General features: G+C 46.5%; 5 protein-coding genes across 9 annotated transcripts in view; 1 reads left to right on the plus strand and 4 right to left on the minus strand.

Moving 5' to 3' along the window:
• Positions 1-166: 166 nt before the first annotated feature.
• Positions 167-2,153, plus strand: LOC108075820 (putative fatty acyl-CoA reductase CG5065). Its single transcript, XM_017168433.2, has 8 exons — positions 167-239; positions 295-519; positions 580-647; positions 706-801; positions 862-1,316; positions 1,372-1,649; positions 1,706-1,916; positions 2,013-2,153. The coding sequence occupies exons 1-8, from the start codon at positions 167-169 to the stop codon at positions 2,077-2,079; spliced, it is 1,473 nt and encodes a 490-aa protein (XP_017023922.1). The 3' UTR covers positions 2,080-2,153.
• Positions 2,154-2,189: 36 nt separating this feature from the next.
• Positions 2,190-6,958, minus strand: LOC108075608 (organic cation transporter protein). 3 transcript variants are annotated; one of them, XM_070287205.1, is made up of 5 exons: positions 6,759-6,958; positions 4,653-5,362; positions 4,079-4,585; positions 2,795-2,938; positions 2,190-2,733 (listed from the first exon to the last, which is right to left on the minus strand). In XM_070287205.1, the coding sequence occupies exons 2-5, from the start codon at positions 5,329-5,331 to the stop codon at positions 2,336-2,338; spliced, it is 1,728 nt and encodes a 575-aa protein (XP_070143306.1). In that variant the 5' UTR covers positions 5,332-5,362; positions 6,759-6,958; the 3' UTR covers positions 2,190-2,335. The 3 variants fall into 3 exon arrangements, with proteins under 3 accessions (XP_070143306.1, XP_017023668.1, XP_017023726.1); XM_017168179.3 differs by having other exon boundaries at positions 6,742-6,958; XM_017168237.3 differs by lacking the exon at positions 6,759-6,958 and adding an exon at positions 5,827-6,125.
• A 911-nt stretch (positions 6,959-7,869) lies between these two features.
• LOC108076329 (solute carrier family 22 member 19) lies at positions 7,870-10,377 on the minus strand. The gene is made up of 4 exons (XM_017169154.3): positions 9,584-10,377; positions 9,369-9,523; positions 8,654-9,280; positions 7,870-8,595 (listed from the first exon to the last, which is right to left on the minus strand). Exons 1-4 carry the CDS (start codon positions 10,165-10,167, stop codon positions 8,045-8,047), a joined length of 1,917 nt encoding a protein of 638 aa, XP_017024643.2. The 5' UTR covers positions 10,168-10,377; the 3' UTR covers positions 7,870-8,044.
• Positions 10,378-11,521: 1,144 nt separating this feature from the next.
• The window catches only part of Hs6st (heparan sulfate 6-O-sulfotransferase), a 92,533-nt gene continuing 81,904 nt past the window's right edge, over positions 11,522-22,150 (minus strand). Inside the window, exons 3-6 of one of the 2 annotated variants that reach the window (XM_041774417.2) lie at positions 21,228-21,545; positions 20,616-21,164; positions 20,372-20,556; positions 11,522-12,108 (exon numbers count right to left, since the gene is read on the minus strand). In XM_041774417.2, coding sequence (XP_041630351.1) covers positions 11,973-12,108; positions 20,372-20,556; positions 20,616-21,164; positions 21,228-21,545 — 1,188 coding nt within the window. In that variant the 3' untranslated portion in view covers positions 11,522-11,972. Of the gene's footprint in view, positions 12,109-19,868; positions 20,227-20,371; positions 20,557-20,615; positions 21,165-21,227; positions 21,546-22,150 lie in introns of those variants that run through there. The other variant, XM_070286974.1, reaches the window with a different exon arrangement.
• Positions 14,328-17,423, minus strand: mira (miranda). Of its 2 annotated transcripts, XM_017171395.2 has the most exons (2): positions 15,290-17,423; positions 14,328-15,199 (listed from the first exon to the last, which is right to left on the minus strand). In XM_017171395.2, the coding sequence occupies exons 1-2, from the start codon at positions 17,072-17,074 to the stop codon at positions 14,570-14,572; spliced, it is 2,415 nt and encodes an 804-aa protein (XP_017026884.1). In that variant the 5' UTR covers positions 17,075-17,423; the 3' UTR covers positions 14,328-14,569. The 2 variants fall into 2 exon arrangements, with proteins under 2 accessions (XP_017026884.1, XP_017026718.1); XM_017171229.2 differs by having other exon boundaries at positions 14,328-17,423.

A 22,150-nucleotide genomic window follows, 5' to 3' on the forward strand; every position in this document is an offset into this window, starting at 1 on the left:
TGAGAGAGCTGCTTACTTTCGTTGGTCAATTGCATTTTCCACTTGCATTTTCACGGAAAACTTGTTTCAGGAGGACCAAGGCCTTTCTTTGCAGAGCAACTTGTTGTCTGCTGGTGGAAAGTGAGTCCACGATCAGTACTGATTGTGCCTCCAAAGTGGCAACACCATGGACAACGCTGAAGTGGGAATTGTGAATTGCCAGCCGGACATCTACGACGATGCGGTGGTCTTCATAACGGGTAAAGTCGAGGGATTCTCCGAATTATATCGAATGAGTAAAATGGTCTTCTGCAGGTGCCACGGGATTTGTGGGCAAGACGCTGCTGGAGAAGCTGCTCTGGAGTTTTCCGCGGATTAAGCGCATATACATGCTGATCCGTCCCAAGGGCGGAGTCACGGTGCAGGAACGATTCCGTGGATTCCTCCAGAATCCCATTTTTGAGCGTCTGACGGCCGAGCATCCGGAGCGGCTGAAGAAGATCTTTTACTTTTCGGGAAACATTGAAGACGACAACTTCGGTAAGACTCTGGAAATTACAAATGAAACCACAAGTGCTCACCAGAGACCTCCACCAACAGGTTTGAATGAGTCCGACAGAGCCGTGCTGTGTGCCGAGGTGAACATAATCTTCCACAGTGCAGCCACGGTAAGTCTGGAAGCAGGGCTGTCAGCTTGAACACTGAGTTGTGTTTTTCGGGTTGCAGGTGCGCTTCAATGAGTGCCTGAAGGTCTCGGCCCGCGTCAACTCCCAAGCCACCTTCAATCTTCTGGAACTGTGCAGGGAGATGGCTCAACTGCGCGTAAGGAGAACGTAAGAAACTCATCCCTTTCTGGCTATTAATCTGAATGCCATTCTGCAGAGCTTTCTGTACGTTTCCACGGCCTACTGCAATCCGGGTCGCAAGTACGTGGACGAGCAGGTCTACCCAACGATGCCGCCGGTGGACTGGCGGCAGTTCCTCGCCTGCACGCAGAAGATACCCGATGACTACCTGAACCGCCTGGCGGACTACATAAAAGGTCCACATGTCAACACCTACACCTTTACCAAGTCCATTGCCGAGCAGATAGTCAACGCGTATAGGCACGTGATTCCCATCGTCATCGTGAGACCCTCGATAGTGACAGCGGCTTATCGAGAGCCCTATCCCGGTTGGATCGACAATATCCAGGCCATCAGCGGGATCATGATGGAGATCGGCAAGGGAGGCATCAGCAGCATCCTTGGAGACAAGAATTTGATATGTGACATTATACCAGTGGACTTTGTGGTCAACGCCATGATCATGATGGTTAGCAAGGCGCAGTTGGGCAGGTAAATCCCTATAGCTAGCCACTCTTCGAAGTACTTGCTTCTATTCTTCCCCTAGCTTGAGCATCTGCAACGCCACCTCGGGAGTGACCAATCCCATCACCTGGCAGCGTCTGGGGGAACTCACCATGAAGTGGTCCCGCATCTATCCCACAATGCGAATGATCATGTTTCCCAACTTCAAGTACAGATGTAGTTCCATGAAGCACGAAGTGGCGGTGTGGGTGCTGCACTTTGTGCCCGCCCTGCTGATGGATCTGCGTACCCTCCTGCTGGCCCAGAAGAAGCGCCTGGTCACGCCCATAGCCAAGAAGTTTCGACAGGCCTGTCTGGCAGGTAATCCCCTCTGAAATTGCCCCTGAAATAAGGATATACCATGGGTCTTTTTCCAGGCAGCTTCTTTTCACTGAACGAATGGATCTTCAAGAACAAAAGTCGCTTTTATTTCAAGGAGCTCATCAATAATGGCACATATCCCACGCTCTATTGGAACCTAGAGGAGCTCGACTACGACGACTATGTTAGACGCCACATGATCGGCATAAATAAATACCTTCACCGCGAAAAGTTCACCGTTGATGCCAACAAATTTATGGTGACCAGGTGGGTTACATTAAAGGAATTCAATTTTGAACCGCAAAACTAAAAGTTTTCACAATAGTAGCTTTCTATTAATTAAAACCTGTTTTTATCTTTCAGGATCTACTGGTTTTGGATTTTCCTGCATCTGCTTTTCTACATGATGCTTGTGCTCTTCATATTTTAATAAAATTAAGCTATTAAGATACAAGAAACTCGTAAGAAATTTACAAAGAGATAAGATAATAATTAGAGAAAATTTCCCACACATCCTTGCCCAGCGGATAAACAGGTGAATAGAAGTAAAAATTATACGATATAGCATAGCTGCAAATATTTAGCATAACAATTCACTTAACCTAATCACAGAAAAATGTTTCATTAGCTGAGTAATACAAATACTTGTCTATTAATTGGCAACAAAGAGTAGCTTTTTTCTCCTCCTACAGTCGAGTGTTATTCACATCCGATTCAATGGTCCACACTGGAGCATTCAGCGGGGACTGCTCCTTCTTGTCACTGGGCTCCACCGCAGGCACAACCGGAGCCACACTGGTTCTGGGCGTGAGGAGCAGACAAGTGCATATTCCACCCAGGATACTGAACACACAGTATGATGTCAGTGACATGGCGGTGTCAATCTTCCTCAGGACGTTGAAGAACGGGGCTGACAGGAGCCAGACCCGCGCCCAGGTGACCACGGAGAAGACATAGAGCTGCTTCTTGTTCGCCGGCATCAGCTCGTTCATGCAGGCCAGAATCATGGACTGGGCACACGAGACAGCAGCCTTGGGTATGGTGGCAATGATCATCCACAGTGTAACCTTCAGGTCGGCATCCACTGGGGATAGACAACATTAATGAACTTCAATTGTAAATTGGGTTATTTAGGCTCAACTTACTGGAGTCTGCGCTGGTGAAGATCCAACCCATGCAGCCCAGTATTCCAGCTAGGATGTTGAAGACGCCAGCGCACTGCCACTTCCACTTGTTGTGCTTGAGGGCGAAGTGAAGGGCCAGAAAGCAGCCAATGATTTCCGAGAAGCCTGAAGAAAGCAGGAAAAAAAGTTGAATGAAACCCTTACTACTTATTAGTTTTTATAAGAAAAGAAAAATCCATTTAGTTTTCTGTGACTATTCAGTAATTCATTTACATTTTATACATCTTAATTAAAACATACTTTTAATTGTAATTATTATTTTGCAAAAGCAAAATGACTGTTTACAAATATTTTACAGATCGATAATACTGAAAGGCTTTAAATTGTCAAGCTTTTTATCCCCGAAGCAACGTGCTTAATTTACCTTTGTCACATTTTTTGACCTGTTATGTTTCATGACTCAAATTATCTTACTCAGAACCTTTTATCCCGCCCATTTGTTATGATGATCAACCTTGATTGATTGATACATATTTTAGAGGTGGTTCCGATTGATCAGGCTCTTTTTTTGTTTTCTTCTTAATTGCTGTTATTATACCCCTGCAGGGTACTTTAAGTTGTTAATTATATCCGATTCTTTAGACTATATATATTCATGATCAGCATCATGATCAGCAAGAGAGAATCCAGCCCTGTCCCTCTGTCCGTTAACTAGTTATTCCGTTATCGAGCTATCTTGTAACAATAGAACAAAATACCTATATGATTATCTTTTATTAATTTCAGTTATATAAATATGTATATATATTTTCAAACTGTACTACATTCTTCCAAACATATTCTTCTAAACAAATTGGGCGCTTCACTCATTTCAAGTTGATCGTTCTTAAATGTAAAATAGTTTTTATATATTTTTTTCAGTGCTATGTTGTTTCAATTAAGATTAGTATCAGGAAAACTGAGCGTGAAAGCCATTTTGCAAATACGTGATTTCGATAAAATAATGTTTTAAGAGATCTCTGTCAACCCTAAATTTAATGTGATGTATTTATAGCTTTTATAACTCACTATAACTCTATGGGAGTTGGGACCAATATATTGAAAAATATATACCATAATTCTGAAAATCTCTATCATCCATGAAAGTCTTTTATTATCAAGACGGTAATTAGAATTTACTGCAATGTAATATTTTCAAGAAGAAAACTCTTAAATTTTTATGCAACCCAAACAATTGAATCTTAAATCTAATTAAAATTATATTTTTTAAGTTTGCTTATAGTTTTAATGAAGATTTTTACTCACCCATGGCAATCGTGTTCGGCACCAGGTAGTCCCTGCCGAACGATCGGATGTTGAGCAGCATGCCCATAAAGTTGATCACAAAGAAGGCCAGAGCCAGGTGGGCTGCCACCATGTGCGTCTTGGCCCGCTTGCCCTGCCAGAGCTCCCGCCAGGGGGCCGGTGGGGGCTGAGCCTTCAGCCGCTCACTCAGCTGCTCCAGCTGCTGGCGGAAGTCGGGTGGGATCTTGAAGGTGCGATCATTGATAGCTGCCCCCTCTCGTATGATCTCCTCAACGTTGTCAATGGAGACGCGGTCGACGGCATGCCGGAGGAGCCAACGGGGCGAGTCGGGGGTCCAGTAGAGCAGCACGATCAGCATGACGGTGGGAAAGGTTATACCCACATAGATCAGAGACCAGCTGTTGAAGAACGATGAGAGACCCGGTAGCAGGATGACGCCAATGGACCAGAAGGTGTCGTACAGAATGATGGCCCCAATGCGATGCATTCCCGCCGTGATGTCGGCAACTAGAGCAGGATGGGTAAAATGAGTATTGATTGCAGGAATCGCAGGAAAGGTTTCTCGAAAGCTTACATATCGCCTGTCCCGCGGTGAACATGATCGCGCAACAGACGGCGGACAGGCAGCGGAAGGCGCAGTGCAGACTGAAGTCACGGGCGTACCCGGTGACCACTCCACACACTATCTGGGCCACGGCCCCGACGCAGTAGGTGCTCCTGGGGCTGATGCCCAGCATCATCTTGGTGCCCATAACGCCGCCGACGAGCACCCCGAACAGATGCCAGTACTGGGTCCACGCCACGAAGATGTCCCTCAGGCAGACCAGGTTGAACTGCATGATCAGGGAGTCGAAGCTGCTCTCATAGGTGAACTGCTCGCACTCGCTGCTGCTGCCCGTAGCGCCATCCATCACGTAGCATTGGTTTTCGGAGACGATATAGCTGGAGTTGCCTCCGCTGTCAAGGTAACTGGTATCGCAGGTGAACTCCGAGCCGGGATACAGCTCAGGACCGGTGAATATGATGCAGGCCATGAACCAGGCGGCGGGGATCTTGCATAGGAAGATGATGAGGATCGTTCTAAGCTGCCAGATCCCGAAGTCGCCCACGACGTCGCCGATGATGTCGCTGCTTGCTGGCACTGTTGGTGGCCCAGCTGCCATCCGCTTGGCCGCATCCGTTTCGACCTCATTGGGTAGGATGTGTGGTGGCGTGGTGGTGCCGCCACCTCGGACTGGCGACTCGTTGACCATTGCTCCAGTGGCGCCTCTCTAGAAGAGCATTCTGCGAATAGCAAGCGAGACGGCGACATGCCGTTCCAGTTTGTTTATTAATATTATGTCAATACCCGTGGCACGCAATTGATATAAATTGAAAGCGGTTTACAGCTGAAGTCGGACGTTCGAAGGCATTGAATATCACGCGGGATTCCTGAAATATGTGCGGTTACCATCTCTGATTGATTTTCAATATATGGATAAATAGATTGGTGAATGTCATAAATAAACATGTGTAAAAAAGACTTCCCCATAAATATGGAAAATTTAGAAAGGCATTTTCTTTCAAGTCGAGAGTCTCCAATCTATTTGTATTTGCAATTAGCCGCAATAATCACGATACTTGTAGATATGTATCTTTGTTTGTTTTATTTATTTAGCTAGCTAATTGCTTTTAAAGTTTTATTTGTTTCTATAGTGTAACCTTAATTTATTTAATTTATTAACAGATTAGGCAACTCCTTGGATTACTTTTAGTCTCGAAGTTCTCCCTTGATATCGTATCACAAATCACGCTCGCGCTGATTAGGGCTCCATCGATAAGCCAGGAGGAGGTTGATTAAAGCAGATAATAAGTACTGCTCCGTCCCATTGCACTATCTGATTGTTAGTCCCTATTTGCAGGTCGCAAACATTACGCCAGATTGGCAGTCATAAGATTTAGCTGTTAACTCCAGACAGATTCGCTCGCCGCCGCTTTGTTGGACCAACTGTATACACAGAGACTTTATGCTTCAGATTCACAGGTGCTAACTCGCTATTGTCTGGCTGGGAAGTCGGTCCGCCTATTGGCCTCTTATTAGGCGCGCAAATATTTTAATATATAATTTTCCAGGCAGTGCTAATTGCTGAAAACTGGTCCACGCTGGTCGTGAATATTTGATTTCCCCATTTTACTAAAACACAGATATTCATCTAAGGCAATGACAGCGGCGGCAGGTGCGAGTTATTAGTTGAATGACTTGTTTCAAATGGAAATGCAAATTAATAAAAGCTTGCGGAGGCAGAACTGAGCCCCTGGGAAGGCGTATACTCGGATCAAATGAATGGAATGCTCGCGTTTTTGACAGGAGTATGATTAAGTGAACTCAATATCCACTTAACGTGAATTTTTCTATAATAATTAGCTAATGTAAAGCCTATGAAGTCAAAGAAAATTTGCCTATCTATGATCACAATTTCAAAACCACAGAAAGCCAAATATTTCTGTTAATTTTCGCTTCTCGAGTTATTTCTTTGCTGTTTGTTTTTTTGATTGAATACACAAATCAATATTAATTAATTAAACGATAATAAAAATAGTTAACTCGAGCGGATACGTTCGTAGATAACTTAAGAAAGTTGTAGATTTGCTGTTGGATTTTTTTATATTAAAGATCTACCGACCTCTGTCAAAATAACACCTTTTAACTATCTTTGATCACAGTTTCGCCGCAAAATAATTCCGTTAAATAATGTTTCATTGGCCAGACAATTTGTGTCTTTGCCGTTTGATTGCATACAAATTAATGTAAATTAATTAACCGACGTAAATGGCAGCCTTTCGATTCACACGTCCCGCTCGGGTTTCTTCTTGAAGCACACGCGTCTCAATCGGCCGAGAATCAAATGGCAACTGACGCCAGTGTCGCGCTGTGGGGCTACTGGCAGGGAGCGAGCCGATTGCTGTCCCCTCGAAGCGTTAATTTTCTTAATGAATTTGCTCAAATAATAAAATATTGAGCGGGTTATAAGTTATCAAAAGTTTCTTTCTTCATTTTTCGCTATTTTAAAATTTATTACGAAACCAAAAGGATTTTCGGGGAAGGAACGTGTCTCTGTTTGTTTGCACATTTAATATTTAATATTATTGACAGCCGGCGTTAGGTGGATAGAGTGTCTTTTAATGCTCTTTATATTATTAGTTTCAGTTCGATTTTACCCCTATCAGGTGTGCATTATCTTGGCCAGGCGGGTGTGCGGGGGGTCGCCTCTCTTCCAAGGAGGAGGGTTTATAGCTGGGAAGCCATAACGTTATTACTTTACGTTATCAGCGTTTGCCTTTCGGGCTTGTACAAATTCGTCTTCGCCTTCCTTGCGGATTTCTATTTTAATCTTTATTGTCTCTGCTGCTTTATTTTAGCCCACTTGGTGACGCATCGCATCGATTGGTGTACTCTACATTGACCTACATTAATATCGAAACTAAAGGTGCACTTGGTTTTCAACCTTTATCCTGATGAGTACAGCTCCAGGATGTATCACTTGATTATCATGGATCTGTCATTTAAATTAGTTTAATTTGATATAATTTGAAACGCACAGTTTGCTAATTAAGACCATAATGCAGAGTTCAAGCAAAACAAAAGGTATAACTTAATTAGCAAGATCTGACGTTGAGTGCTCCGATTTGGATTGGATTAACACCGGTTACGTTTACCTTTAGGCAAGCCTTCAAACTTGTGCCGAAATTGATCGGTATGATATGAGAGTGGCTTTATTCAAACATTTTATATTTATTAATCAAATAATTAATGAGTTTAATAATTTTTTTTCTTTACTAAAGAAGAGTTGCTTCATCAATGTCCTTTTATGTGATCAGTTAATCTCTTATAAATATAACTTTTACTAATATATTAAGGCATAAACAATAAAGTGTAGATCATACTACAGATCCGAGGAGCCTACTTTTAGGCCTTTTTGAAGCTCTTCAAATGGTCTCCATGCTGCGCGATCTCAAAGCTTCCGGCTGTTGCTGTTCCATTTCCAGTTCAATCTCACTCGAAGGGTGGAAGTTAATGTGCCAAATGTCCGCTATGCTGACAGCCATGTTCCGTTCAAAGTTGCTCAGCAGCTCGTTGCTATAGGCACTGCACTCCGAGCTAGCGGTGCTGCAGCGGCGCATGATGATGGCCGACTGGCGACGGTAGGTGTTGGGCGTGGGCACCTGGCTGATGTGCGGCTGCTCCGAGTTCCAGTAGTAGCGATTGAGACGACGCAGCGCCAAGCCGTAAATCCAAGCCAGCGTGGCCAATATGGTGATGGGCACCAAGTGGTGGACGACAGTTAGGCAGCTGAGCAACGGGGAGAAGACCAAGCACAGGCGACTGAATGAGACCACGGAGAGGAGCAGGTAGACGCGCTTCTCGTTGGACACCATTTCACCCGTGCACGTGGTCAGCACGGCTATCGAGGCGGAGTTGGAGACTTTCAAAATCATCCAGAAAAGCAGCTCCAGGCCCACCCGCCGGGAATTACGTTCTGTTGGGGTAAACGCAAATTTAGACAATAAAGATGTCATTGTCATTAGATTCCTCACCAGTTTCCGGCAGCATCCAGATGAGATAGGTGGAGAGACCAGCTATTATCATGAGGTTCCCAGCCCAGCGCCAATGGCGACGAGTGTACAGGATCAAATAAAGGCCCACGAAGACGCCCACCATCTCAGCGAACCCAAGGGCGGCGGTGTTCACGTGCACCTGCTGGGTCCCCAGGTTGCGTATCATCAGCAGGGTGATGTTGTAGATGACCATGGCTCCGCCCCAGATCCAGTGGATGTACACCACTTGGCTGCGCTTCGTCTCTCCGTCCCAGATTTGGCAGTAGCTGCGGTTCTGCCGGGCCTTCAGCTCGAGCTCCTTGGCGAGGCCTGTGAGCTGAACGTCCAGGGTGAGCGGGACCTTCCGGTTGTTGTAGGTGGCCGACTCCAGCAGCTGGCTGAGTGCCGCTTCCACCCGTTGGTGCTGGAGCAGCCAGCGGGGGGCATCCGCTATCCAGCGATGCAGCCAGACCAGCACGATGAGGGAGGAGGAGATGGCCACGTACAGGTAGCTCCAGTCATCGAAATATATGGATATGGCGGGCAGCAGAACGAGCCCCATGGACCAGAACAACTCCGATAGGGTGACCACAATGATGCGAGCCTTTCCCGAGGTGATGTCGTTTACTAAAAAGAATAAATATAAAAGTAAGTTCGTTTCTTGGGTCTTTTGATTTGTTTTAATTATGGGACTTTAGGCAGAGACTTTACTTACATATAAACTGCCCGGAAGTGTACATTAGAGCACAGAATATGGAAGTGAGGCAGCGGAAGTAGATATGCAACTGGTAGGTGTCCACCAGGCCAGTCAGATTTCCGCAGAATATCTGCCCAATCATGCCCAGCAACATCAGGCGGCGGGGACTGATTCTGAAGAGTATTAAACTGATTATTGCTCAAGTTCAAATAGGAAAAATCAAAAACACCAACCTCTTGAGCGCCGAGTAGGCCATGAGTCCACCAATCAGGGCGCCGAGGGCGTGAAAGGATTGCGTCACAGCCACTAGGACGCGGCGAGAGCAGATCAGATCGAACTGAACGATCAGTGACCTGTAGTCGGTCATGTGCTCCACGTGCTCGCAGGGCAGCGAGGACCGAGCATGCGGCTCCGTCGATTCCGAGGCATTCCATTCCCGGCCATGACTTTGCACGAATCCCCGGGCCAGGGACTGGGAGTAGGCGTTGCAGACGTCCACATTGAACAGCCGGTCGGTGCTGCGTGCATCCTGCCACAGCGGATGGGTGTGGCTCTCACGCTCAACCCGGGGCCGGCTGGCATTCCATTCGGCCGGGTGGCATACCAGCTCACCCTTCCAGGGAATCGGAGCGGTGTAGACGATGATGACCGTGAACCAGGCACTTGGAATCTTGCAAAGGAATATCAGCAGAATGGTGCGAAGCTGCCAGCGGCCAAAGCTGCCGTTGACCTGCTCCACCACGTCTAGACCAGGGCAGGACTTTGCCAGATTACCGACGCTGGACTGCGATTGCGATTGAGATTGCGAGTCCGACATGTTCCGAGCAAGCTTACACCTTGGCGTACGTACGCGCACTGAGTTTGCTAATTTTTCATCGATCCCATGGCCTGGTGGTACGGGAGGGAAAACGATGTTTGCTCTTCCGTTTAGTTGTCCCCTCAAATTGGTGCAAATTAGTCGGAGATTTTGTGCTCCGTCTGGGTGAGATGTCTTATTATTAGGTTTGTTTTCAGTATTCCATCAATGACGTAGGAGTGCTGAGAATGAGGCCCATCTACTTAGTACCTAATAAATATTGATTGTCTCTAAACAAAAGGTAACAAATAAATTTTCCATAAATAAGCAAACGCGGTTATACCGCCCTAATTAATGTGATTCACACTAGGCTTTGGTCTTATTGAATCTTAAATGTATTTTAAAACCGGATGGAAGTTAAATATTAAGCTCAAAGTAGAAGGACAGAAAGTAAATACAATTTTGTGTAAGACCAAAAAGTATGCAACGCTTAATGAAGACCCTCCTATTGAGATCTGCAAATATGTTGATATCCCAAAAGTAACCTAACAATAAACTCCAGTGCCTTGAAAACCCCTGTGACCCACTAGCCAAAAAATAATAGAGAACAATGATTTCATATATTCAATAATTCACTTGTTTTTATTCAATTTTACCTGCTCTTATTTCTTGTGTTTGCATTGCTTTTTGTTGTCAATGTGTGTTGTTTTTGCGCGATACAAAATTGTTGTTTTTCATTTCCAAAATCATAATCATGAAAATGCAAATAATATTGTTTGTGAGCATATGCTCCACCTATGCAATTCCATAATTCCCTTATGGCTGCTCTATATATAAAATGGCAGATTACTATTATGCAATTAATCAATATTTGGAAATATTTTACATCATTTTTAGGGGCAACGTGTGTATGCTCTTGAATAATTTAGGCAATTGGCTTTATGTATATACTTCGTTGGCTTTGTTTGATCAAATTTCGGTTTCAATTCATCGGCTCTCGTTTGATATCAATCTCCAATTAATTATTGTCTGAAACAATTATGTCGGCTAACAACTCTAACGCGGTTTGTGTGTGTTGTTTGTGTCGGGGGAAAACAGTAGAATTATGTGAATCTCTATGCTCATACTTATATTGTGTCGTTTAACTTTATTCTGCCGTATTTACAATGGTGTCTAATAGTAAATAAAATAAATGCGTTGTTGGATCGAAAACATTTCGCAAGCACTGTGCTCTTAGACTAAGTGTGGATTTGGCTTCGCAGAGACTTGGCGTAACAAAAGAACGAAAACTACGTACTTATTACAAATAATTAATTAATCTAAGGTATGGCGTGTGATGTGGTGGATGCTCTATGAAGGCGGAGGTTCAATTCGAGTGTGTTTGCACTGCTCTCAACTGATTGAATTTAAAGTACACATATCATGCAAAGTATTTACATTTCGTCAGGAGTAAGACTTGTTAGCAAGGAGAACAGTAGAGTAGGAGTGGGCTGTAGACTTCGGAGGTGTGCTTAGGATTAGGTTTCGGTTTAGATATAATGCGCGCACTGAGATTCCGCTCGATCGCCCTCCAGTTAGTTCAGGTGTGAATATGAGACAAGCCAAGTCCGCTAGGTGTTCTTTATCTGCTTAATTAACATTATGCTTACATGCTAGTTTAAAGTCCTTCGGTTGATCTTTTGCTGATGCTTTTGCGGTGCCGTAACCTTTGTGACCACCCCACATTATCATTATCCTTCGGTTCTGCCCTGCCCAGCTATATATTAATGAGTTGGTGTGTGTGTATTCTACAGCTAGTCTCTAATCGTTAGTATTTGGTTTGGAGTTCAATGATCCGTGCTGAGCGCGTCGTCCACATTGCTGTCCCAGTTGAATTCCGTGACGCCCTGCTTAAAGTAGATGTTGCCCAGGTTGGCGTAGCGCTGCTCGAAGTTCGAGTCCTTCGCCTTCAGGTGTTCAAAGCTGAAAGGATAATAAAATGGGAATTATTAGTAAATTTTATGATTTTGATTTTTATATATAAAATCTCAAGAAAGATATCTAGTAAATATATAAAGTAAATTTAATGAAAACATTATGGTTTCCTTTTCCAGTCCCAGTTCAAAGTCACGGTTCCAGACTTGACTAAACAACTGAGGTAAATGCGAGTGAGATGGTCAAAGAAATCTTGCGGTATTTCAGCAAGGAGTCTTTCCAAGCGCGTGGTTATAGCTTTATTAGTGGAATTGGACCGCTTGAATGGAGCACTCTTGCAGAATAGGCATTCATCAACATAGGCGGAATTGTTTTCCATCAGGACAATGCCAGGTCACACACATCTTTGGTGACGCGCCAGAAGCTGCGGGAGCTCGGAAGGGAGGTTCTTTTGTATCCACCGTATAGTCTGGATCTCGCACCAAGTGATTACCACCTATTTCTGTCAGTGGCGACGAGCTTGGTAGTCGGAAGTTGCCCACAAGAGAGTCCTTTGAAAATTGGCTCTCCGAGTTTTTTGCCAATAGGGAAGCGAGCTTCTATAAGAGGGGCATTATGAAGTTGGCATCTCGTTGGGAACTCGTCATCGAACAAAACGGCGCATATTTGACTTAAATCGCATTTATGAACAATTGAAAATTCAATAAAAATACCGCAAGACTTTTTTGACAACCTTATATTTTATTGCCTTATAATTCAAATGTTTATTATCCGATTTCACGCCTGAAAGGTGTATTTGTTTTATTAAACATCCATTTATTGAATTCTTTAAGCAAATTCCTTTAGCTTTTCTATAAGTTTTTAATTTTTTTGTGAAGATGTTAAGAGCGTGGAACTCATTTCAGGAATTCATTAAAAAATAATTACGATCAAGGGACAAATGTTCAAAATAAATGCAACCTATATTTATATATATAATTAATGTAACCTCTTTTCTCTCATATCTCTAATAATAACTTGACGAAATCTAAGTCCTTTACAATCTACCTTTTTTTTATAGGTAGTAATTGTTTCTTGCTTCCAAGTATTCTCCCCAGGTAGACGAACATGTAAATCACTAGCGGGTAATCGACTTTCTTCTGGGATTTACAGGACAACTTGTGTTTGCATTTCCTTCCCGTTTTTCCGTTTCTTGTTCCGACCTCCTCCTTCCACCCGAGAACCCAAAACCCTCGGTATTGTCGCTCTTCCGACAAAAGCTGCTCAATTTACTTCTGCGCAATAAAACGGCGTCTTATGTGTGTGTTATGTGCACCCGCCATAAAAAGAACCCTCAATTGTTGATGCAGCTGCCCGGGTCTGGGCGAGTACAGCTGTAGGCTGTGTGTACTGTGTGCATAAATCCTAGTCTTGGGCCGGGCAAGACTCACTTACCTTGCCCGGGGCACATTGTGAGCACTGCAGAAAATGTCAAAGGTCATAAGCGGCCATTGTGCGGCCCAAGACAAAGGATAAGGCAGGCCTGCAGCCTTCAGAGATTTCGAGGGAAGCAAAAGGAGCGGAAAGGGAGGAAGGTGAAGGCGAAGGGAAAACCCCGTCAACAGGCTTAAGTCACAATTAATGAAGCGAGCTTGCAGCCACCAGAGGTTGTTTTTGTTTTCACTTCCAAACAACGGTGGTGGCGGCGGTGCATGGGTATTTTCCTGCGTTTCCTAGGAGTATGGGTATTTAATGCAAGACGGTCGAGGCTAAACCACCCTTGAGGAGGAAGCGCAGGCGCAGGCGCAGCTGTTCCGTTTCGCTTGAGGAACCGAGGAACCAAGAAACCGTTCCATCGGGTGCCTTACGGGGAGGAGAAGAGCCCGAGGCCCACGTGTGCGTAATCAGCGTCGCAAGAATCCATCCATCGGCTTGCATGGCTGCCTTTGAAAGGGAGGTTCAGCCTGAGAAAATTCCGTCACATTCGAAAGGAGCGAAATCAAAATCAAGAACTCGTTTTTAAGGGGTTGTGAGTCAAGAAAGCCCTAACTGGTTCAAGTACAGCTTCTAACAAAAATATAGGTTTTCGTTGATTATACATTTATTTTCCGGTTAAGGGGAGGGCGAAACTATAAATTTTCTAGAACTTAAAGATAATAATAAAACGTCATACATTTTCCGTAGGAATAATAGATGTCAATTAAGGAGAGATGCCTCTTTAAGCAGATAAATTTCCTTTTTAAAAGTATAACTGATTCAATATTTAAAATGTAAGTCAAAGGGTCAAAAATTCGGCAATTTACAACTAGGCTAAGAAATTCTTTAGAGGATTTATACCTCTATTTATAAGAAACTTAAGTGTCAGTCAAGCAAAGTCTAAAGGACATTTCCAAAAACAACTTGAGCTGAATTGTGTGCCACGTTCTTGTCGCATGGAATATATTTCTGATCAGATCTTAGCTAAGGTATAATTTATATAATTTATAAATAGAACAATATGTGGTAGATGGTACGGATATTTAGAATGGGCCTAGACGTTGCGCGCCTTAAGCACCTGCTTCTGGGGCGGACTGGGCACGTTCTCCTTGCCGGCGAACAGGACCGTCTTCTTGGGCGTGCTTCCTGCGGCGGACTTGGGAGTGCGCGGTGTGCGTGGCGTGCGCGGGCTGCGCGGAGTGTGCGGGGTCTGGGGCGCCGCCTTGGGTGTGCGCGGAGCGGGGCGGGGCGAAGACTTGCAGGCGAGGAGCTCGCTGATCTCGCTGCTACTGTCCTGGCGCACGCACTTCTCCGAGGAGTTTAGAAGCCAAGAGGTGATCTTGTCGCACTCGGAGCGCAGCTCGGTGTCGGTCAGCAGGTCCTCGATCTTCTCCAAGTCGGTGGTGTTCGAGCGGTTGGCCTTGCCGGGCGTTCCCAGCAGAACTGCCGCCGAGGCCGGCTGCTTGGACTTGAGGGCGATGTTCTCCAGCTTGAGCTGCTCGCACTCCTCGCGAACCTTCACCAGCATCTGCTCCTTGTTATCCAGCTCCAGCTGGGCGAACTGCAGCACGGTGGCGAACTCGTCGAGCGCCCGCTTCATGTCCGCCATGTAGGCCTCGCGGGTCTCGTCCTTGCGGCGCAGCTCATGGTAGTGGGCCAGCTGGGCGTCGCCGTCGATTCGCTCCTGGAACGAGTTTGCAATCTGATTGAATTTGGCCAACGTCTCAGCCTCGCCGGCAAGCAGCTCGTGGAGCATGGACTCCTTCAACGATACCTCGCCCTGCAGCGTCTGTGAGGAGGAGCGCAGCGAGGAGAGCGCCTCCTGGCTCTCGGCCAGTTGCTGGCGCAGCTGCTCGGCGTCCGCCTGCAGGCCCAGGTAGCTCTGCTCCAGCGCTCCCTTGGCCAGTTGAACCGACTCCAGCTCGGCGCGGAACTGCTCGACGTCCGCGTCCGATTTCTTCAGCCGCTCCATCAGGATGTTAACGGTGGCCCGGGTGTTGGTAAGCGTTAGCTGGTAGTTGTACTTCTCAGTGATCGTCTTGGCCATGTCCTGCTTGAGCTGCACCAGCTGTTGTTGCAGGGCGTCGCTCAGCTGGATGTAGTAGTCGATGCCGTTGCGCAGCTGCTCCTCGCACTTCTGCAGCTTCTCGTCGCGCTGGCGCAGCATGTCGTTGGTGGTCTCCAGCAGCACCATCACGTCCTGCTTCTCCAGCTCGATCTTGATCAGCTCGTTCTCGGCCAGCTTCTGGCGCTTGTCCAGCTCGGCGCGCCAGTAGCTCTTCTCGCGCTCCACGGCGCCCTCGAGATCGCTCTCCACCTGCTGCTGCACCTTGGCCACCGCCTGCTGCTGCTCGGCGTGGCGAGCCTGCTCCCGGCACAGCTGCCGGATGGTGTCGCAGTGAGCGTCAATCTCACAGTTCTTGTCCAGCAGCTCGTCCTGCAGCGACCGGATGAGGGTGCACTTGTTGGCCAGGTCGTTCTTCAGCGTGTTGCGCTCCACCTTGAGGCACTCCAGCTCCGCCTGGCTGCTCTTGGCCTCCAGTCCGTAGGCCAGGGCGTCCTGTTCGATCTGCTGCTTCAGTTGGCCAACGTCGGCCAGCAGGGTGGCGTTGCTCCGCTGCAGGCTCTCGACCAGCTCAATGTTCTCGGCCGTCTTGGCCTGCTCCTGGCTGCAGTGCTCGCGGGCCTGGGCAACGTCCGCCTGGAGGGCAGAGAGTTGCTCCTGGAGCTGCTGCTCCACCGCCTGGCGCTCCTCGCTGGCCGCCACCAGCTGTTCGTTGGCCAGGCGCAGGGCCTCGCTCTCGGCGATCAGCGTGTCCACCTGGCGCTCGTGCTCCTCGCGCTGCTGCTGCAACTGCTGCTCCAAGGCGGCAAACTGCTCCAGGAGATGCGAGTGCTCCTGGCTGAGCTGCTCGTTGTGGGCCTTGTGCGAAAGGTTCTCTTCGGTAAGGGCCCCGATCAGCTGCTCTGTCTTGGCAGTGGCCAGCTCGTGCTCCTCGCGCAGCTTGGCCTCGGCCTCCTTGAGCTGCTCCACGTGACGCCTAAGCACATCCAGTTGGCTCAGCTGGCTCTCGATCAGCTCGTTCTTGTGCCTAATCTCGTGCTGCAGCGCCTCTTTGCCCTTTAGCCGGCTGGCGGACTTGGCCTCCTTTACAGGCGTGGTGGCCGCCGAGTGCAGAGGCGTGGATGCGGCCGTGGAGGCCCCACTGGCACTGCCACTGGTCCCCGTATCCGTGTGGCTGGGCGTCGGACGGAAGCGCAGGCGCTGCGGCAGTGAGGGCGTGCGGAAGAGGCGGAGGCCCTTGGACTTCTTCTCGTCCTTGGGAATGGCAAACTCCTTGGCCTCCTTTGAGCTGGACGCAAAGCGCACGGCGTCCTTGAAGAACTTCTCGATCTGCTCCTTGCGCTCAGGCTGGACGGTGGGCGCAGCCGCTGCTGCAGCTGCTGTGGGCGTGGCACTGCCCGCCGATCCCGCCGAGCTGTTGGAGGCAGCCGGCGAGCCGCAGATGGCCACGTCCACATCATTGAAACGCTTTAACTTGGCCTTGGAGAACGACATTCTCGTGTGAACTTTTGTGACTCTTTCGGGGATCTTCGATCGAAAATGTAACGATTTCTTTGGGATCGGTCTTAGTGACTCATAAACAACGTTCGCTTTAACTTTTTGGCAATAACAATAACTCAAACATAAACACAATGTTAACTTTTTTGGTTTGGTTTTCCTTTTTTAAATTTCTTTTGTTTTTGGTTTCTTGGTCGGGTGAATTTTGTAAAAAATCGTCTGCTAGTTCGTTTTATATAATTTTTTTCTGTACTTCTCGGTCCGTTCTATCCTGCAATAAACCCGCTTTCCCGTTGCTACCCGTTGCACTGTACCTACGCGTTGCGATGTCAAAACCTAACTGAATTCAACTTTCTCGGAGATCCCCGAGGCAGGCATTCCCTTCAGCTGGCGAAGGCCTAGGGAGAGTTAGGGGAACAGAGATAGAGGCACAATGAGAGGGAGAACAGGGAAAACAACCCTCGATTAAGGGTCGTTCCAACAATGATCGCTCTCTGTTCGCATGGGCAATACCCTCTGTCAGGTTGGGTATGGCGAGATCTTTGGAAGGGTGAGAAATCTTTACGGAGCGAAGTTATTGCGATAGAGTATACTGTATGTATAACAAATAGGACGAAAGCACTAGTTTAAAATGAAAATATAATAAAAGAATTGAAGGAATTAAAAATATGTTACATAAAATATTTATTACCCTTGCTGGGTATTATAATTCTAGTCAGATGTTTGCCACGCTGTTAATGAGTCATTGCTTACCTTATAAAAAATATATATTCTTGATCAGAATCGACATCCGAAAATATAAGTCTTTACGTTTCTATGCAAAAGTCCTTCGGTTTTGGAGCTTTCCGAATAAAACTTAGCAAATAGTCTTCTTTCAATTCCCACAATTAATTATATGATTCGGAACGGTCTAGATCGAATAGAGACTATATCATAAAGCTACCATATCAAAGATCGGGAAATTTATAGAAACAAATTAATAACTTCGCCATTCTTCAACAAATTTTCATCTAGTTTGACGAATAGATTTTTTTTTCTTGAGATTTAATATTTCAGAAATCTGAATCTTCATTATACCAATATTATAAAAATAATATATTTGTATTTTTGTGTGTATGCATGTTATTGACTAATCTCAATACTACTGAGCCGTTTTCAAATATTATTTCACCATTTGAAGCTACGTTCAACATGAGTGTTATTGGGTATATTTATTGCTGGACAAAAAAGTAGGGATCCTTGTTAAAACTTTAAAACCTTGGTCCAATATGCCATAAGTATTTATCAAAAGTTCAAAAACAACCTAATAAAAAGTCAAAACACTCCAAAAATTACGTCCAAGCGAGATTAGTTTTTGTATTATCATCTTCTTCACATTCAGATCGTCTTTCAAATCTAAATGCAGAGACGGGCCGCTAGAATATCATACAGTTGCCATTGAAACGATTGGTAAATAATCCTTCTTATTTTATAGATAATTTAATAAATATAAGGTGCCTGAACTAAAATCATTTTAAATAGTTTAAGAAAATAAAATCTAAATTGCAGAAAATCATAAAAAAGAGTTCTTAAGAGTTCTTCTGAAACAATTTAAGGGTATTCCACATTCGAATATCACCCCTAAAATCCCCTGTACCTCCTTTGTCGGTTTGTTTTGGTGGTGGTTCGTGCCGCAGATCCTCGTCCCTTCTTCGTCTTATCTGAGCATTAGTCAAGACATTGGTCGTCGTGTGTATGCGGAGAGAACTACTTATATGTTAGGAAATGTTTTCATTTTAGCGCGCGCAAATGTCGCAATTGTATGTTAGTTGAAGATAGCACGAGGAGGGTTTCCTTTCGGGGTGAGATGGGACGACAACGGGGTTCCGCATTCCCTCGCTCCGATATGGGAAATGTGCCGTGGCAAAGACGCTCGCGCATCTGTCTGCTTTCCTGCCCCTCCCGAGCATTGCAACTACGAGGACGAGGACGAGTGCGAGTACAAGGATAGGACTGGATAGCTAAAGGGGCTGATTTATCCGTTAGCTCCAACCCAGCTGGCACCAGCATAAGTTGTTAATTCGATACGAAATCCGATGCCCGCATAATTAGGACGAAAATGCGAGAGAGTCGCGCCTGCGCGGTGAGTTGAATGGAATTAAATCCCATTGAATTGCATGGAAAATGGAAAAGCGTCGGGTGCAAATTGATTTCCCCTGATCACGCGAGGGTGTGGGGCGTGTTGGGCAATCGGAAGGGGGAGATCCCTATGCCATCCTGCTGATACTGCGGTAACAACTGCCCGGGTTCCTCTCTCCTTCCTTTGGCGATAATGTCACAACTGCCAACTGCTGCTCAGCTGGTTGCTCCTTTTGAAAAGGCAAACAATGGCCGGAGAATATTCCAGCAAACGGAAGGTGATAATTCTAGGTTAAATCAGGCAGGCATGAAATTCTGGGTGGGTCTGCCACACATACAGCTGTGCCGCTGAGACATAAAGATTTATTTTCTTATGTATCTGAAGGTTTCGTATTCTATGCTGATTGTTCTATGGAGTTATATAAAGATACCTCAAAGCCTTAGCTGCACTTTTTAACAAGCAATTTTAAGCGACCAAGTTTATGGTTGACAATTCCTTCTGTTGAAAATTAGTTTGCCTAACTATTCCTTTAATTTGTGTACACATTTAATATAAAATATAAATATTTTTATTACATTTAAAAGATTTTAAGTGGATAAAAATCTCTTTATAATAAACAAAACCATAACAATTTAAAATCACTAACAACACATTTTTATGCCTGAGCACAGGCACTTTCCAAGGTTTTCACGATGTAATTAACAATTTCCCAGCGCTAGGACAACCCTTCGACACAATTTTCCCATGCCTGCTCATGCATAACGTAACGATCATTGAAAGCGCTAAAAAGTAACGCGATCTAATGATGGCACCATGGCCTCCATTCTCCTTATTTCCCTCCAAACAATACCCTTGTGCCGGGGCCAATGTCAACACAACAGACGGAACAGTGACGGAGACAAAGGACTCAGCGACTGGCATGGCCCCTTGGCGATCAAAGGGTTTACGCACCCTCGTGGGATACAAAGCGCTACAAAGGACCTGGACCTGAGTCATCGACCTCCGACCAAATCGGTCCGTCCCGGGGGTGCTGGCCGAGAAAGAAGGATTAAAGGAACCGGAGTCATGATCAGGTTTACCGAGCAGACAAACTTGCTGAGGCAGTAGCCAATTAAGTCGGGTGTTATAAATATCAAAATACATATGGCAGAAGAGTATCTCTCCCCGGTACTCACCGCTGAAACAGCAACGTCTTGGCGAAGGCATACAGCTCAATGTCCAGGCCATTGAGCTTCTCGATGCGACGCCGCTGATCCTGGCGCAGATTCAGGACGGCAGCCGCCGAGATCGTGGTGTTGTGCTGCTCGAAGGGAATGGCAAAGCGCAGGTTGAAAGTCTCCTCAAATATGTATTGGGACATCTGGCAAGGGGAAGTGCAATCTATAGTAAATATTTTTGAAATCGAGGCTCTCAGCTCACCTTTTGATATTCAGTCAAGCCGAAGTAGGCCATGGCGGCCAGGTTGCGCTTGGCGCTGGCTAGCATCACGCGGTCCCGCTCGTGGGCGGGCATCGAGGACTTGTTGTAGCAGCCGACCAGGGCCAAGTCGGCCAGCATACGAGTCTGCCGGTTGGCCGCCAGGTTCGACTCACAGCCGGCGAACTGGTCCAGGTCCACGTCCAGCCAGTCCTTGCCCTTGTAGCAGGCGGGCAGCTCCGCGGCGGAGGCCTGACGGCCCAGGCACCAGTGGCGCGATCCCTTCCAGGTGGCGCCCCGCCGTACGTGCCGGTACTCGGACATGTAGCGGGCGATCGGCTCGCGCAGCAGCGAGATGTAAAAGTATCGCCGCTTGGCCGTCTCGCCCTCGTTCTTGTCCAGCTCCACGTCCACGCAGCTGGTCAGCTCTGTCCAGTCGGCGTGCAGGCCGCACTTCCAACCCGTCGAGTAGCGGGAGAAGAGCCAGTTCTCGTTGCGATGCGGCCGGAAGCAGTAGCAGCGCTTCCTTTGCCGCTGGCACTCGCAGGGACGCTGGGGATTTCATTTTTATAATTTATTTAGTCGAAAAATTAAGGGGTTTAAATGAAATCCTACCTTGAGGTCCAGATCCCTGACCAGATGGCGGCCGAACGAGGTGCCGCCCGTTTTCTGGATGTGCAGGAAGACCATAACGTCATGGCCATCCATGTCGAACTGAAAATCATCGTTCAGCACATCCTCGTAGCTCAGCCCGGCGTTGGCGATGATGTTCTGGGGGGCAGAGGCGGATGCAGATGAGGATGCCTTCGATGCCATGGCCGTGATGCCGTTGGCGTTGCCATTAATGCTGTTGGCCTGATGGAGTGGGAGCTCATTATAGGCGAGTATATCCGAGGACTGCAGCAGCACGGCGCGTTTGGATAGGGCGCATACCTGTGGTTAAAGCGGAGAGAGGGCGGTGTTATATTGACAGGATCGAATCGGATGTACTCTTAAATTTAAAACCCTTCTCTACAATCATAAACTGAGCTGAGTTGGGCTCCTGTTTAAGGCCATTATTTCATTTTACAGTTTCGCTGTCGCCAAGGGCCTTAAATTAAATTTATTGGCTGAAAAAATGTAAAAAGCGGGAGCTGTATGCGCTGGAGTGTTTGTTTTCAGCATTAATTAAATGCACATCGGGATTAAATGCATATTTCTGGTTCGACACAGGTGGGCCCTCCAACCACGCGCAACTTCATTTACCGCCGACCGCCGTCGCGGAAAGGCAAGTGAAATTTTCCCACTCAACTGGGCGCTTTTCCTTTTTTATTCCTTGTCGGTTTGCACTTTATTTGCTGGGCGCCGGAATGTGCACTTTTATTTATGGCACGTACTCAAGGCTTATTAATATCGAACAAGGGTTTATCCCCTTTTCATTGCACTCACACCAATTAAGTGGCGTACATGAGCGGTCTGAGCGAATTTTATGTTTGCTTGCCATAATATTAATGGCTGCACACTGGGAAAGGGTTTGTTTGCTGAATTGATGTGAGTAT

This window comes from Drosophila kikkawai, chromosome 3R (genome assembly GCF_030179895.1).
Source record: "Drosophila kikkawai strain 14028-0561.14 chromosome 3R, DkikHiC1v2, whole genome shotgun sequence".
Lineage (NCBI taxonomy): Eukaryota > Metazoa > Arthropoda > Insecta > Diptera > Drosophilidae > Drosophila > Drosophila kikkawai.